General features: G+C 41.4%; 1 protein-coding gene across 1 annotated transcript; it reads right to left on the reverse strand.

The window, feature by feature from the left end:
- Positions 1–8,512: 8,512 nt before the first annotated feature.
- On the reverse strand, positions 8,513–14,856 carry FGFR1OP2 (FGFR1 oncogene partner 2; the record flags this gene model as incomplete). Its single annotated transcript, XM_079543184.1, has 5 exons — positions 8,513–8,650; positions 9,765–9,878; positions 12,633–12,775; positions 13,391–13,508; positions 14,722–14,856. The coding sequence occupies 5 exons, from the start codon at positions 14,854–14,856 to the stop codon at positions 8,513–8,515; spliced, it is 648 nt and encodes a 215-aa protein (XP_079399310.1).
- Between the last annotated feature and the right edge of the window lie 3,369 nt (positions 14,857–18,225).

The raw sequence follows: 18,225 nt of genomic DNA on the forward strand, positions 1-18,225 counted from the left end.
TTTCTCCCTCTTTTGCTTGGTTCTGTAGCAGGCTGGTCATCTGGTATTTGTACAGAGATGGCTGCTAAGAGAACACAAGTGGCTTGCCTCCTTGTTTGCTTTCTGAATGGCCTGGGACTTGCTTTGTCTCTGGCATCATCTTTTTTGAAGAGGTACTGCCAAAGACAGTAACTGGAATAAGCACTTTATAGCCAATGTCAAGTCTTTCCTGGAATTAGTTGGAACGCTAACTGTTGTGGTTGGTTTTTTTTCTTCTTTAATCAATCAATAGGTCTTTTAATTTTTCTCTCTAATGGCCACAGCATACTGTGGGCAAAATACTGACCAAGATCCTTGCTGACTCAATATGTTCCTTAACAACTTTGATTGCATTTGCCCAAAGCAGAATGCAGTGTAAAACAGATAAAGGACCACTCTTATGTTCAGTGGGAAATTGCATCTTTTTTTGGTGGCTTTATTCTTTTCCTTAAATAAAACAAGCAGCAATTATTAAAATGCAGACTGGAGCATTGTGGGTTTGGCTCAAATTAATGCATTGACCTCAGGCTGTCCTTGGGTTCTACTGCCCACCCCCTGCCCAGTCCTGGTCTGTATCCTCAGTGTTTACATTGTGGTCTGTCTTATATTAAATAGCAGTGAAAGTAATGCATTACATTGATTCTTGATACAGGTTTTGGTGGCTCTTTATGACTTTTTTTTTTTTTTAAACTTTAATTTCTCCTTGCTATCTTTATACCTTTAGTGTGGGCAGTGGAGTACATAGTCCTTCCTGTCTGGAGGTGAATGGCTGTTCTGCTTCTTGAATGGAGCCACTGCTAGTGAATAATCTGCTGGTAAAACTTCAGTTCTCAGCCACTACTTTAAGTTCTTGGCAGTAAGTGTGTCAGGCAGCTCTCTAAGGAAGGTGGCAATACTACTGTGAGAACTTAGTTGAAAGCTGAAACATCCTAGCAGGAGAAAGGAATCAACGACTTCAAAGTAACTCAATTTTACAGCTACTACTCGGCTTTTAAGGAGTGAAAATTGTAGTGTGGTACAGCCTCTGAGGTGATGTGATGTTTAGAGACAAATCCCACGAGTGCTTTGAGCTGGTACATTTTCCTCAAACATCTGAGCAAGGCTGAAATCCTACAGTTAAGATCTTGCTTCGCTCTGCTGTTCTGTGTGGCAGATGGGGGTAAATGAGGAGCTCTTCCTTGGTCCCTGATGGACTGATGTTCACTGACTGCCCTTACTGCACTGATACTGAGCTTTTCTTTGTATATTTGACTAAGTAGCAAACACTTATTTGGTATACAAATGCTCTTAAACATGTTTACCTTGTTTTTTTTGTTTTTTTGTTTTTTTTTTAAACTGTTGTGACTAGCATTCTGAAGAAACAAGTTGAACTCTAATTTTCTATATCTTTTTATAATAAAGACGTCTTTTGAAATAATATTGTAACTGAAGGGATGTCGTCATGCTGAATTCAGTGTCACTTTTACAGTCATAAATGCTGAAGCAAGTTGTACGGTTGGTTGTTCTGGAATGTTAGGCCCTCAAGGGATGTGGTAGGAGAAGCCCAGCTGACCTGTCATAAGGACTGACTGCAGTCACAGTGACACCCTGAGGTCCAGACTGAGACCAGCCACATTTCCTGTGAATGCAGGACTGAAGAGGTGGACAAAGTTCTAAAGGACAAAAGACAGTGTGTTAAGCTCTTGACTGAAAACAAGTCTGCTAGATCCTGTAGGAAGGCTGGAGCAGAACTTGGCTTGGAACTCTTCTGAGATGCTCAACTGGAGATGGTGTGTTTTTTCCAATTAAAGACTGTGTGTGGCTTATTTTCATGTTCCATAAGCCATAGTGCTTAATAGTGACCGTTGTAAGAATATACTAACTGATTCACTGGAGTATTGGGGGGGGAGAGGCAGGCATTTTTTAAGGCTCTTGCATACCATTTGTGGCAGCTGCAAAAGAGATTGAGTTCCAGCTTGCTATGCATTTCTGTACCATGCAAGTACAGAAAACTACTCACTGCAGCATCTCTCACTGGAAGCACTTATGCAGTTAGCCCAGCTCAGCACTTACCTTGCAGTTGTGCTTGCTTAAACTGATGCTATTTAATGCTTCTTGGGAAGCTCTTGGTGTTGATACCTCTATAAAACCAGTGTATTGATTGTAAGCTGGAGCCTCCTGGATTATAATGAACTGCCTCTCTCTACCTTAGAGAACCCACCTGCTGTTACTGCTCTGATGCACTTCAACAGTTCTCACTTCACAGTAACAGTGCTGCAATGATTACATCATGGTGTTTGTCCTTGTTGCTCCTACAGCTTTTCTAGGACTGAAGCACATGCAGACCTGTCTTAAAGCTAAAGGAGAGAGAACAATATAGGTTGCATCACCATCCCTGCAGTTGTATCCTATGTAAGCAGCTTCCCTCACTGGGAAGAATGGTGAACATGTATCTTCCAATCTAGTGGTGTGTGCTGCTATTGCTTAGTAAGAAGAAAATGTGCTGGTTACTGTTGTTACATCCTTTCAAACAGGTGTCAGAAATATATTAGACATAGCAGATTATAAAGCACCTGAAACTCTTCTAAGGATGTAGCTGTTAGTTGTGGTGTAAACCCTACGACAGAGATTTCTGAGAAATATCAGCCTTGGTTAATGTTTTGACCTCTGTGGGCAAGAGGCTTGTTATTATTCTCAGTTAGAAGCTACGAGCTAGATGTGATTGACAGGTAGGTGGCAGTCTTGAAACTGCTCACACTCCCAGCAGAGCTTAGTTGGGAAGCTTTGCCATCCCCACTGTTGTCAGGTAGCATGGGTTTGGGTAGGACAAAAGCAGTATTTCATGAACTGCTTGTTTATCAGTGCTGTGGAACATAGATAGCAGACTCCTGCTTGGGTGTATAAGAGATTGCACTCTGCTACATGCTGGGAGAAGACAACTCCAGAACAGCACTAACTTGGCTCATTCTGGGTGAGATGAAGCTGTGTAAAACTTACCTACCTGCTGCAGTGCTGGGTTCTCACGTCTGACTCGTCAAAAGAAAAATAATAACAGTCATAGAATCATAGAATCACCAAGGTTGGAAAAGACCTAAGAGATCATCCAGTCCAACCGTTCACCTATTCCCTATAGCTCCCACTAAACCATGTCCCTCAACACAACATCCAGCCTTTCCTTGAACACCCCCAGGCTCGGTGACTCCACCACCTCCCTGGGCAGTCCATTCCAGTGCCTGACCACCCTTTCTGAAAAGTAATACTTCCTCATGTCCAGCCTGAATCTCCCCTGCCGTAGCTTGAAGCCATTCCCTCTGGTCCTATCACTAATGACACGAGAAAAGAGGCCGACCCCCAGCTCACTACAACCTCCCTTCAGGAAGTTATAGAGAGCAATGAGGTCCCCCCTGAGCCTCCTCTTCTCCAGGCTGAACGTCCCCAGCTCCTTCAGCCTCTCCTCATATGGCCTGTGTTCCAGACCCCTCACCAGCTTTGTTGCCCTCCTTTGAACACGTTCCAGGGCCTCAATATCTTTCTTGCAGTGAGGGGCCCAAAACTGGACACAGTACTCGAGGTGCGGCCTCACTAGTGCTGAATATAGGGGAACAATCACCTCTCTGCTCCTGCTTGCAACGCTGTTTCTGATGCAAGCCAGGATGCCATTGGCCCTCTTGGCCACCTGGGCACACTGTTGGCTCATGTTCAGCCGAGCATCAATCAATACCCCCAGGTCTGTTTCCTCTACGCAGTCCTCCAGCCACACTGCCCCAAGCCTGTAGCGTCACCTGGGGTTGTTGTAGCCGAAGTGCAAAACCTGCAAAACCTGCAAAAACAAAACCTGCTTTGTCCAATTGTTCCAGGTTGCCCATGCTCTCGTCTGGTAATGCCAATCATCTAATGTGCTCATAAAAAGCTGGATTAATTTATCCTAAAAGCCCTGGGGAAAGCAAGTCATGTCTAGGAAGTGCTGAAACCCAGATAGCCCACATCGTAGGAAGCAGCTGCCGAGTGCCTACACGGTCATTTGAGGAGCTGTACGTAATTAATTTTAAAATTGTCTGCTGTATTCCTGAGCATATGCTCAGAGAATGGAGGGCACCAATCATCCTGCATTTATTGGTGTTGGAAGTTCGAACTTGCAACTGAATCTTCAAAAATACACCTAGTGGTGTTTCTCTGGTACAGGAGCCCTCAAACATTTCCAGGGCTCAGGTCTCAGAGGTGGGAAGATGCTTGTTTTGCCTCTCTAAAAAGAATGGTAGAATGAATCCCTAAGGCGATGTGAATGTACTGTGGTTGTGATTCTGCTCATTTCCCTTATCGGTCATGTTCTCCAGCTTAACTCTGAGAAATGTTGTTAATGTGTATTTCTCAAGACTGGAACTATGATACGTTTCTCTTTGTCACTCTAAGGCAGTTACAGTTGTTGTTTTCTTTTTCTAGATGTCAGTTGAGTTTTCCTTGGCTATGGTAACTAATGGTGGTTTCTTTTACAGAGGTATGGCCGTACTGCCTGCTGCCAGGCTCTGATACTGCAAGTGTTCAGGCACTTGGCACCCTTTGGACACCTACCGATGAACCCATTTCAAACCTAGAAATTCTTCCTTTACTTAAGCCAGGGAAAATGCTTTTAAAGAGGAATACACTTACTAAATAAATCAGAAACTTCCGAAGTTAATTTAAATCTTACTTTGAACAAAGTGATTTCAGTGAACAATTCTGCATGAAAAGGGTGCCTTCAGCTCTGTGGTTCTGTGATCTTCTAATTCTATGAATTTGTTAAAAAGCCAAAGCTAAGGATTTGTTGGTTGTATAACACGGCCCACCTTCTAGCTGCCCTTCAGTTTTTGCCTTGGTCAGATAGCTCCAATGCTAAATTTATGACTTAGCTTGATATCTCTTACCTGCCTTCAATTTGATATTGAAAGCAAGTTTCTCTTCTGAGAAACCACAAGGAAGTGGAGAAAACATTACACTTCTAACTTGTGAATGTAATCTATTCCATTTATCACTTACACATCAGAGAAACAAACCCAGAGACTGAGCAAAGTCAAAGTGACTTATTTAATCTCGTTGAAAAAAAATGTAATGGTCACATTCTTAACTGTAGCAAAGTGTTTTGATACAAAGACCACAACCCTATGGGAGTACTTCTTATTATTTGCTCTGCTTCTCTTTTTTTGTTTGTTTGTTTTTTGTTTTTAAAGTACATGGAAGTACATGGGTCATAGAACCACAGGCCTGTTTGGGTTGCATGGGACCTTAAAGCCCACCCAGCCCCAACCCTGTGCTGTGGGCAGGGCTACTACCCACCAGCTCAGACTGCCCAGAGCCCCACATCTAACTTGGCCTTGACCGACTCTGGAGGTGGGGCATCCACAGCTTCTCTAGGCAGCCGTGCCTGGGCCTCACTGCCCTCTGAGTAAAGAATTATCTTCTTATTTCTAACCTAAATCTCCCCTCTTTTAGTTTAAAAGCATTCTCCCTTGTCCTATTGCTATGAGCCTGTGTAAAACGTTGGCCTCCCTCTTGCTTATAAGCTCTGATTAAGTAAGCATGTGAAGGCTGCAGTGGCATCGCCTCAGAGTTGTCTCTTCTACAAGCTGAACAAACCCAACTCCCCCAACCTCTCTTCATAGGAGAGGTGCTCCAGCCTTCTGGGCATCTTAGTGGCCTCCTCTGGATCCACTTCAACAGCTCTGCTCCTTGTGCTTCAGGCCCCAGACCTGGATGCAGTACTCCAGGTGGGGCATGTGAGGACACAGTAGAGAAAGGCCACCCCCATCTTAATGCAGTCCTGGTAACAGCTGGCCTTCTGGGCTGCAAGAGCACACTGCTAGCTCACATCAAGCTTTTCATTCACCAGGACCCTCAAGTCCTCCACAGGGCTGCTCTCAAGGAGTTCTTTCACTCTGTACCTGGGATTGCCCTGACCCATCTGCAAAGTTTTGGGCTTGGCCTTGTAATGGAAGTGAGTGTTAAGTTTTCCAACAGAAAATTAACATTTCACAAAGATATATATATATATTTTAAAGCAGTATACATGGGTCTGCCTTTCTGCTCTAATGTACAAAAAGAAGCCCACTGGAAAGCAAAATGGTGTTTGTTTTTTTTTTCCTCAGATGCTATAAACACAGCTCATTTGGAGCTCAGTACCTTGCTTTAATCACACAGACATCCATATTTTCAGTCAACTTTATTGATAAAATAAGTTTACTGTACAGTACACAATTCTAGCCATAAATTCTTTTCAAGCTATCCGCATTACAAAAATAACAGGTATGCAATGAAAAATAGTCACTCCACACAACGTGAAGGCTCTTTAAAATCCTAAAGCGATCAGGGCAGGGGAATGGAAGGGGAGACGTATCAAACGTGAAGACTAGGAGTAGATAAATTAAGTAACATTTCTTAATTTACAAAAATAAACACTAATCAAGCATTATTTCATAATAGAGCAACCTTAAAGAACTGCCACAGTCTAACAACCCTTCTCTGCTATACACCCTGCAGGCTGTATTTGAGACAAAACAGAAGGTCAGCCGTGGGACTGCAGTCAGTGTCAAATGGAGGTGAATGTCTCTGATATCAGTCAAGAGCTGAAAAGATACTTGTAGAAAAAACTGAAACCAGAATTTCTTCCAAAACACACTGCATTAAAATAGATGTTGCTTCTGATAAGTCACCAGCTTGCAAGCTACAGCAGAAATGCAAAATACTAAGTTACATAAGCATGGGTGAAGTTTTATAGGTAACAGCAGACAAGTGTAATTTCAGCTTGAGATAAAGTATTCTGAGAAAAAAAACCTTCAAGTTTGGAAAGGGTTAAAACCTTCATGCACATCAATGTCCTCAATATATTCTTAAACCTACCAAAAAAAGCTATGATGCTCTGGTAGAAGAAGCAGCTGTTACCCCAACTACAAAAAATGTAGGATGTTGGAGAGCTTCATTCCTGTCCTTTCTGAGCTCTCGTTCCAGCTGCGTTTCTTGGCAGATGTATTAATTAATAAGAACTCAGTGTTTATTTTCTGCTACACGCTTTTCCCACCACTCCACTTGCTTCTCATAAAGCATGTGACAGTATCAAAGCAAAAATATTAAGCTCCCTGTAAGTCCGTCCATCCACTGGGAATCTAAAGTTCCATATTAGACCTTTTGTTGCATGTACCTTTGCATCTACGGAGGTTTTACTGAATCAACATTGTTTTTAAAACTGCCACATTTGACAGTGCTTAGCGCTCAATTCCATTCGCATTGTTGTAACTGAAAATGAAATTTGTTTAAATGATAACTGATTGTAGTCTTCAACTCATTTTGCAAGGTAAGTTATTAAACAGCCCCAATACCAAAGCGTGTATACCATTTGTAGATCTGCAGTCTTCTGTTTTTGCTGTACTTCAAGTACACATTCCAAGAATACAGTAACATGCTGAACAAAATGTGGTAATACACATCAGTCTTAGCAACAGCCTTAGCACTTTGAACAAGTAGCAGAAGCAGTCTGACAAAAGCCAGATGTGAATTATTTCAGCACCTCTTTTATGGCAAATACATCTTATGAAGCACTTCTGGTGTATAGGCATACAATGCAAGCTACTTCTTGTTTTAGAAGCGCTAATTCCTTTTCACCTCTGCAGCTTTTTCAGGGAAAAAAGCAAGCATCTTTCTGTCAGCATAACATATTGAAAGCTCCCGCTGAGCTCCTTGACTATGTAGTACTTAAAGAGGGAGAATACTATTTGCAGGTGTGCAGGCTGCCAACTTTGCCATAGAACTTCACCACTCCTTCTCCCAGTTATCTTTCTCCGCCTATAGATTGAGGTGCTTTCAAATTGCTGTTTCCCACTTTGGGCAGCCAATCCCCAAAGAAATACGTGAGACTCCAGCAGCTTGCCACCTACAGAGAACTGAGCTTGGTTTTCTCTCATAAGGTAAATACAACTGCAAAATTATCACCTATGTTGAAGCAACTGGCCTTACATTGTAACAGGACAGCCTGCAGCTAGCAGAAATCCTTCAGCTTTATGCCAGCTCTCTGCATTAAAAGAGGCTCATTGCTAAATGCTGAATTTCAAAAAACTTACTAAAAGGAAAAACGAAGGATGGATCGTGCACAAAGCATAGTCAGCCACTGTCTTTTAGCCAGAGATCAGCCTTTAAATCTCGCATTTATTGTATAATAGCTGCATTGAAGTTTTGTCCGAGCAATAAATTATATAAATTAAGTGAAATTATGTGTTTTATTTGTAAAATGACTTCATATAAAAATAATTCCCAATTCCTTAAGTGCATTAATCCATTTCCTACTGAAGTTAGATCTATGGCAATTAATCTGTCACTATAGTATTTATAGAATACCGGTTGGAGTTTCTTTTACACGGTATAAAAGCCACTAAACCGAAGTTTGAGATGCATAAGCCTGCTGGTGCCCTATTCAGTAACAAGTGCTTGACAAGTGACCCCTGATATTCCGTTTGTAAAGTGTGCAATTAAAGCTTGTTGGCTTCCACAGTCTTTAGCTCTTCCTCAGGCTCAAATCACTGCTTGTTACTAATCCTGAAAGGGATGTACTCTCTGATGCATCTTCTTTCTTAAGGTTCAGGAATGATTCTCTGGTTATCTGAAGAATTTCTCTCAAGCCTTTGTTTTCTTGCTATAACGGAGGGATAAAAAAGGCATTTAATAGAACTCCAGAAAGTTGAAATAACTACATAAAGGATCTCTCCTTCCCTTTGCTACAAACATGCTTGCAAAAGATGAGCAACAAAATAGCAGTATGAGTGAATGATCCCATAACTCGAGAGAGAGACAGTAACTCAGTAATTGTGATAACGTTTACTCTCTTACTAAGGGATGAGTTTCAGTAATGCTAAAGCAATGGGAACAATAGAACCAAAAGCATTTTAGACAAAACAAACTATACCAGAAGGTAAGTGTGCAAAGCAGCATCTGTTTTACATGCCAGATTACCACAGAACTACAAATGGAAAAGATCTCTTTACTGAAGAGTTTACTGAGTTTAAAAAATACTTTGAAATAATTAAATATTCCACCTAGTTCCCCACTCATTAATAACGTGTGACTTGGTTCCACAAAGTCTTACAAGAAAGCAACCAAATTGGTGGCACACTGGAAAAACCTTTAACAAAAGAAATGATTTAATATTGAGGAAATCTGGAAAATCAAGCAGGTGACCAAAGCAAAAGTCTGAATCAACATCTTGGGGATTTGTGGCAATTTCAGTGAAGTTACTACAAGAACACAGAACGTGATTTGCTCCCGAGTTCTGGAAGGATGGCAGTGCAGCAAAGGCCAATCTAAAGTCAGGTATGGCCCCCTCAGATCCATCAGGTGTTGATGATACAACATCAAACTAATTCTCCTAAGTAACCTAATTATCTAATGCTAATTAAGATAGATAGCATGCAGCTATCTTTTTGCTGGCCTTGATACTGCCAGTGGATGCATGAGAAGCTGGCTATTCCTAAGTCCCAATGTACTGAAAAACTGTACAAGAAAGATAGAACTGTAGGGTCAGAGCCATGCAGCACATTTTAAAGCTTCCGTGAACATATTTGGGTAATGGTAACCTGCTCCGCAGCTCCCAAAATAAGTGGTAGACAAGTTTCCCTATTTCGACAACTACACCCTGATCTGTATGTAAACACAATTTCTTGTCTGACAGTCAATTCTGAGCATTTCACACTGGGAGGGTGAAGGAAGGCAAATCCTTCTTTGCGCCATCGCTGCTTTGATTTCATACTTACTTCCAGCTGAATGATACGTTCCTGCTCTTTACAGCCATGCCTGTCATCAATTTCAATGGCTTTCCTCATTACTGCTGCCATTTCTGTAATTTGGTCCACGTGCACTTGCAGTTCCTAAGCCATACAGATAAAAAGATAAGCTTTATTCGTTACTAAAAATAAGCAAAGCATTAAATGTGCATTTTAACTGCTGTGTCACGTAATAAAAATGTGAACACAGATCTAAACAAAGAAGCACTAACTCTACAGCACGAGCAAGCACTGCAGTTCTGTTCATTTAAATCAATCTGATTTGCCATACAGTTCCCTTTCAGGAATTTTACAGAAGAAAACGTGCCAAATGACTATTCCTTTGACAGCTTCCACATCACCCAGATGGCTGTTAGACAGCCACTTACTTGCTCTGGCAAGAACTTCCTGTACTGCAGGAGCTGATGTATGTCTTTCCGGATGTGCAGAAAGGCCAACTTCATCTGAGCACAGCAGCATATGCAACCTGTTTGAAAGCTGGTCCCAAGTCTACTAAGCACAAGTACAGGCAGTACTAGCTCATGGGTGGGCATTTCTCTCTTAGAAAGAGCAGGCAAAGCTGTCGTCCTGACTATGCCATAAATTGGGAAACTCAGCCCTTTTTCTGGTCCTTCTGCTCAAATCATTTCCAATTTCAGCTTATCTGGGATCTGGACTCCAGAGCCTTGTCCTTGCTGAACCCTAAGAAACACCCTTGTGCCCTGCCTGACCTCTCTGTGTCTGCTAATTAACTCTGATAAGGTACTTTCCTATTATAAATAATTACTGCTTCTCACTGAAAAATTCATGAAGGAAGGAAAAAAAAAAAAAATGCAGTAGTTTTCTTTGCTCATCTTGTTCCACTGCCAGGAGAGGGGTGATAGGAGTCACTAACACAGGCATGTGTTAGATTTTAAATAATTTTCCCTGTTTGCAAAGAAGTGATATCTTACTTGGACCTTTGTTGGCTTGGATGATATTTTACTTTCTCTCTGGCCAGCATACCAGCAGGAAGTGCTTATAGAACCTCTACTTATTTCTCCTGAAAATGTAGATAAAGAGCCCATGCTTTTGGCATTCACTGCTGTTCAGTTAAGCCAAATACTTTAATGTATTTACAGAAGCTTTTAATTTTTCCAGTCTTTGAACCTGTTTCTTATTCCAAATCTACTAACAGACCAGCTTATTCTTGTCTAGCCTGACCTTTGGACAAAATTCACAACATTTATTAAATAATACTAGAAAAAGAACAGTAGGACTGAAAGCTGTTATCTACACTGAAGAACAGTACAGATTAAACTTAAAAATGGCATTTAACTTATGAACTTGACTGGAAGTCCACACACCTAGCAGATGATCCTCGTGCCTTTGAACTCACAGAAACAATTAAGCTATCATACAAGAATTCCTTTGCCTGGAATCACAGTCTGAGCAACAACACACTTCATTAAAAATGAACATTGGCCCTTCCCATCCTTTTCTGCTGTTTCAATTGCCAAAGCTGTGGTTTAGCTGTTTACTCATTAAGTGTTCATTTGCAGCATGGAAGTCAGGGAAGGGGGTGGGGAGGAGGGAAAGAACTTGCTGTAAATCTTTCTATTCTTCTCGGTTTCCAGTGAAAATGAGCACATGGAGCATTTTTCCTTCACTGAAGGTTGTTTTTCAAGAGATTTTTAAAAGAATACATTTGGCTTGAAAGGAAGCTGTGATCAGCGGTAAAAGAATGAGCTGGCAAGGACGTATCGTGGAGAAGGACTGGGAAGGAATCAGTGGCTTTTAGATACACAGCTGTCCTCATTTGGCTAGCTTATGTGGCATCTTGATCAATATGATCTAGAGCCTGTTACAAGGTCACTAACAGGAGATCAAACAGCATGCTTAGGCTCATTACTAGCAATCCTCATGCACTCAAGAATGCTAAAAGAAGCTGCTTTTCTGTTAAAGGCAGGTACTTGTTGATCTGCAGAAAGTAATGAGTTAAATAGTATTTTGTAAATAGCCACTGAAGTTGACAGCTGCCACTTAAGAAAGCAGTGATTACTGGTAACATTGAGATTGACTCCTTAGGCATTATGGAATTCGTTGTTAATGTGGTAAGAAGTATTTAAAGACTGCTTCAAGATTGTTCAGTCTTACTGGAGGTGAAGATTGATCAGAGGGATAAATAACAAAATTCCAGAAATAGTAAGAGTCAGGAAAGGGTAATAAATCCTCTTTATCAAGTATATTTGTGAGGTCCAACTTAATAAAAATACTGAATCCCAAATCTCCTGCTTAAATAACACTATTTTCCATTATTATTATTTTGTTGTCCCAAGCTTTGAATCCATAAAAGTGTTTCTAAATGAAATTTTGAAGTCCATTTCAGGACTGATATTTTACTTTCTTGCCTTGGTTCCAAAGGATTAACTTAGGTACCAAAGGTATCAAATACACAAGAGATAATGCTAACTTATAACACTGATACCCAATCAAATGTCTTAATACTGTTTTGCTAAACGTTTGGCTTACTCCTTCCACTCAGACAGCAATCTGAGGCATTTAGACCGAGATCTATGGGGACATGGAACTATAGGTGAGCAGTTGCCTTAAAGACCTAAGCAAAGCAGAAGTAAATTAAGTAGATAAGGTAATGAAATGCTACTTGATAAAAGCTTAAATATATCAGCAGCTGGTAAGGTTGACCTACTGATGGATCAACTTTCCTGTTTGTGTTTCATTAGGACTAGTTAGTACAATAATATAAGAACTGAGATGATGCAAGTTTTGTGTTGATCCATTACAAACTAACTTACATGTTAGTGGAGAAAAAAAACAACCAAAAAAAAGCCCTTAAAACCAATAACCCAAAGTAATTACCTTGGAATGTTGCTCTTTTAATTTCATTATTATACTTGGATCATCCTTTTTGCTTGCCATAAGCAACCTAAACATCTGTTCTCTGTACTTGCTCATTATGAGTTCCAAAGCAGACTGATGTTCTTCAAGAGACGTGCGTAGTTCTACCAACAAAATTTGATGTTCAGTTAAACTTTATCAGAGAAGAAATGAAACACAATGCAAAAATACTGCTGCCTGAGAAAGCTGAAATAAACCCCTAAGTTAGCATGCCCCTTCCTTCCCCCATCAAATCTTGGTTGTGTCCTCAAATACTTCAGTGGCGTCTGCCCAAGAAATCTCCTCGTTCAGTCAGAAACAGAGACTCTGCTGTCCATTTGTTAATTCCTAGTGTATGGAATTTCAGAAGAAATTATACTACTATGCTTATAACTCAACTTTTCCTGACTGTTTCCACATTTGTTATTTTTAAGTAACGGGAAAACATATCTTCATATAGACAGTTACATTGTAGAAGCAATATTCAGATCTCCTCACTTACAGCAAACACGAAGGATGGACTGAATCAGATGTTCTATACAGCTCTTCTTGTTAGTTACGGTTCTGGTGCTGAGACATTTAGGCTTTGCATTAGATTACATTGTGATCAGTTAAACTGACAGGTTCTGCTTAGAAGAAAACTTGTATAAAATATTCTTTGAGACTTGGTCAGTGAGGAAAGTATCACTGGTTGGAGTGGTGCAGGCTAGAACCTGAATAGGACAGAATGTTAATCTTACCTTTATTCTCCTGTTGTAATTCCCTGATCTGTCTGTTCTCTTGTTGGATACCCATCACTAACGTAGACCGAGGACGATGTCTTGCTACTTCATTGAGCTCCTGGACTTCCTCTTGGTACTATTATAAAAAACAAAAACAAACAAACAAACAAACAAAAAAAAAAAACACACCCAAACCCACCATATTTCAGTAACCAATGGAAAATGTTACTTAGCAAGTCACAAAGAACCAGTCCTAATGTCAGCCAAAGTCTATAGCCAGCAAGACAAATGTTTCATTTTAATTCATTTACATAAACAAAAACACATCTGGAGGTGTTGTCAACTTACTGCCCTTCAGAGACGCTCATATTAAACCAAGTTTGATACCTCAGGTCTCTGTAGTGGGCGCGGTTTAACCTTCAGCTGGTGCAGGTCAAATTCCCCATCAGATCATTACAGCTGACAAACACGTGCTAAAGAATAGCCATGAGGTACTGACACCTCTGTGGCTTCCTGATAGCTTAAAGCATGTGTATGAGTACAAATCATGTGGACCTAAACGCATGAGTCCTGACTCTCAACAAGTCGGTAAACGTGATGCTCTTGATATAAGGTTACGAAGCCTCTGCGTGAGCAGTTTCACAGGGTTGAAGCATACAGTATCATAGAGCATTACAATTGTTTGGGTTGGAAAGGACTTCAAAGATCATCTAGTACCAACCTCAATATGCAGGATTTTGTTACTTTACAGGCTCATTAACATGTATTAAAACAGAAATGACAGGATGAACTTCCAAGTGGAAAGACAGTTGACACCTTTATGTTTTGCAGAAGTTCTCTAGTGAAAGTCACACTCAACCTAATGTATGCCTTGGACAGCTTAACATCAGAAGGGAAATAATAGCGAATAAGCCTAAAAAGCTACCTGGAAAGAAAAGGAGACAGTGAAAAGATAAAGTATTCTACACAGAAGACACTAGGACAGGGCCTCCGTCTGATGAAATCTGCGCATTTGAATCATCAAACAAGTAGCACTTTACAGAAGAACAAAACACAAGGCACCACTGCAGGACACTAACCCCATTTTTACCTGTGCTCTTAACATAAACACCAACTTTCAATGTTTAAGCTAGAACAGCAGGCAAAAGTTCCTCACAGGATCAAACAAAATTATAAACAACCTAATTTTAGATGACCGTCACACCCACAATAAGAATACTTCGTATGGCATTAAAGGATTAACCAAATAACTACTGATTCTACATTGCAAAGCAGACCACAGAAATGACTTCAAATGATGTGTTTCCAAGTTCTACTCCTGATGGAGTAAACAAAGTTGAAAAACAAACCTGCTTCATTGCTTCAACCCGTTTATTAAGAGCTGTAGTCTGTTCAATAAGAGCTTCTGCGGCGTTGTCATGTTCCCGCAGCCGTTCCACCAGCGCTTTAGCATCTGCTAAGGCTTTCTCAATTGTGCAACTCATTTCTAAAGAAAAGAAGTGTATTATTTTCACACCACCACCCGTTCGCTATAGAGAGAACCACTATTTCTGGAACACACGTGCATATATGTACTTTTCCTATGTATGAAGCAGCTGACTACAACATCCTCCTCTTCCCCAAACAGTGAGAGATGACATTTTAGACCCATGCTGTCTTTCAGGAGTAGAAAAAAAATCATATAGCTTAAAAATACTGCAAGTCAGGCTTTCCATTTTCTGCTTTTTAATTGCTGTTGAGATCGTGTATTGCACCAAAGGAATGAAAGCAAGCTGTGTTGTGACAAGAGTATTTGATATTCTCTTGATGTTTGACACGTATAAATTCAAGACAAAAGAGAATGCCAGAAAGGATACAGAGGGCTGGAAGATTTTAATTAAATCAGTAAAGAAAGAAGAACTAAAACTGGCAGTGTAGAGGAAAATTACTTAGGGCAAACTCAGAAAGCCAAAGGCCTGTGTTACATCTTCATGTCTAAAATGTCTAAAAATGAATGAAATGAATTGTAAAATGTGCTGTTTTCAACAGGATAGAGCAAGACAGCCATTTAGCTAAGACAAAGAACTGACTGCATAGTTAGAATACCAGCCTTCTAATTACAGTAGCTGTAAGCAGAAATTACCTAAACTTGCAAAATGTTTGCACATACTAGGATTTCCAATGCAGGGGCCTTTGCTTTTTTATTTTTTTTCCTCTCCCCTAAAACTGTTCTCAAAAGATTCAAATGACTGAGATTCTTCAAGCTTCTTGGTTTTGTTCTCTTTTAGGAAGCCTTGCATATTTTCGATTGAAAAGGAAAACTACTTCAACTCCTTGAAAGTTCTTTGGCAATCAAATAGCAATAAGAAAGGCTTATTAATAACACATAAGGTTTGAGTCTTGTTTCAGGAAATTTTCACAAGTTACTGTAAAAATCCATTTCTCAGCTGGGACATTTGCTGAAGGAGAGGTTTTTGTAAACCTACAAGGTCAGCAAGCACTGAGCTACAGAAAAAAATTACTCAAATTGGTTTTCTAACTTTCTTAGGCACCTTTACAAATCACGCTATGGACCAGAAAGCCAAGCTGGATGAAATCCTCACGTTATCCCCAGCTGACCTCTTCCCACCATCTAGGTAAGTAGTAGAAAGACACTTCAAACACAGGAGATTTCACCATTCTCCTCAATGATTTACAAGGATAGCAAGAACATCCCACCAGTGAGTGTTAGGCTGGGAGAAAGTGAGTGAGAGAGTCTGCAGTGCTCTCTCTGAAGAGCCTGTGTGAACCCCTGAACTTTCTAAGTCTAAAGTCCCCAGAGCATTTTAATTTGGTAGTTTTGTTAACATTTCCTATGTTCAGAAGAGCACGTGACATTTACTTCATGCAAAATGGTGCAAAATGACCTCTTACAGACCGTCCCATCACAGAAAGATTAAGCCTTATTTATGGACAAAGAAGCCTGAGCAAACAAATTCCAGGTCTGCACAGAGCACAGCTGTTTTAAACTGTGCTTTCTGTATTTTCAAAAGCAGCAACACTTTGGCATATTCAGATTTCTTATAAACATTCATAATGTGAATTCCTTCCTATTTATCAACTAAAGCTTTGATTTTAACTTCCATATGATATATTTATGTATTCGAATTCTTCAGCAGTCTGATGTGTTACCACAGGCAGTTCATTTATACACTGTGGCTTAGCAGTTGGAGCTCTTTTTGATATTACATACAAAGGAATTGAAGACTATTCCAAGTAGGAAGGGACCCATAAAGATCACCACATTCAGTTCCTATCTCCATACTGGACAGCCCCAAAATTAGACCATACGTCTGAGGGTATTGTCCAGATGCTGCTTGAACTCAGGATAACATTTCAGGTGGCGTCAACATATTGCATTGCTTTTAAGGATCTGCTTTTCTTGTGTCTTACTCCTCCTTCCAATTCTGGTCTCACATTCTCACTGGTCTACAAAATGGTTACAGACAAAACACGAGCTCCCATGACAGATGACTGAACTGCTACAGAAGTTGATTTCATTAGCTCAGTGTTTCAGAATTTGGAGAGCAGACATTAACTCAATTCCCAGGCCACAAATTCTCCAGCCACTACAAAACAAGCCTCTCAGGCCTCCCCATGAGCACAAAATACATTTTGCATTCAGACTACAATGCAGTTAACACCTCTGATAATTTGCATCAACACCACATTTTAAACATAGTGCATGGAAGGATGAACGTGTACTGTCATTTTGACTGCACGAGACAAAAACCGACTGGCTTTTTCACAGTGACTGAGCTGGGGCAGCCATGTGTGCATCTTGTGCAGGCAGAAGGCCCCAAATCAGGCAGCAGCCCCAAACCCACATCATGGTGTGAGAGCTCTGGCAGTCCTGCAGAGTCCTCCAGGAGGAGGTCTGCTGTTTGCATCGTGATATCCAAAGCCCCAAATCTTGACTAGGATTCCTTTTGGCACAGCAGTAGCCTCACTCTTGGCAGTTACAATACTTTCTTCTTGTTCAGCCAGCTGCCTATTAAGAACAAAATAGCTGCCTTGCCACAGAATACATCTAAACACGTGAGTTACCCTGAACACTGGAAAGAAAAACGAAAGATCAGTGACTCAAAGATACCAAACTCAAACCGACTGTTAATATGCGAGCACGAGGACTTGCAACAGCACACCTCAGCGCCCTCTGCCCCAGCTCCGAGCACAGCCGTCACCCCGCAGCTGCCCCACAGCCCAGGGCCAACAGGTAGCAGCGGGAGCAGCAACACCGGCAGCGCAGCAACGCTGCCGCCCCATGCTCATTTCCTGCCGCCTCCTGCTATTGACTAATTGCTTTCATTACCTAATTCGGCTGCACTTTACCATACAAAAAAAAAAAAAAGCAAAAAAAAAAAAACAAAACAAAGGCTCCGCCAGCACCGCAGCCTCCCTCTGCTCTTTCCTCACTACTGAAAACCTTCTACTACAGCTTCGTTCTTCCTTTTCTCTGTAACACTGCACAGCTCCATAATTTATAGGAGCTTTAGGGAGCGCGCTACCTGGCCTTCCCTCAGCTCTGCCGTGCCCCAGCCAGGCCTATCGCGACACCTCCCACCTGTCGCGACACAGTAGACAGGTCAGGGCTGGTGGCAACTCCCGACCAGCCCGTTCTTACCAACCCCTTCAGCCCCACCTCCCGCCGCCCTCCTCGCCAACAGCCCATTATCGTGCCCCCAGCCCCCTCATTCCCTCCCTCGCTCACTCATCACCGGCAGCTCCGGCAGCGCCCGGCGCCGGATGAGGCCCGGCCGCCCGCCCCGCTGTCAAATGGCGGCGTGGGCGGAGCGAGGGAGGCCGCACCGCCCCCTCGGCCTTCAAGTCTCGCG

The sequence above is a fragment of the Tetrao urogallus genome, assembly GCF_951394365.1.
Source record: "Tetrao urogallus genome assembly, chromosome: 1".
NCBI lineage: Eukaryota > Metazoa > Chordata > Aves > Galliformes > Phasianidae > Tetrao > Tetrao urogallus.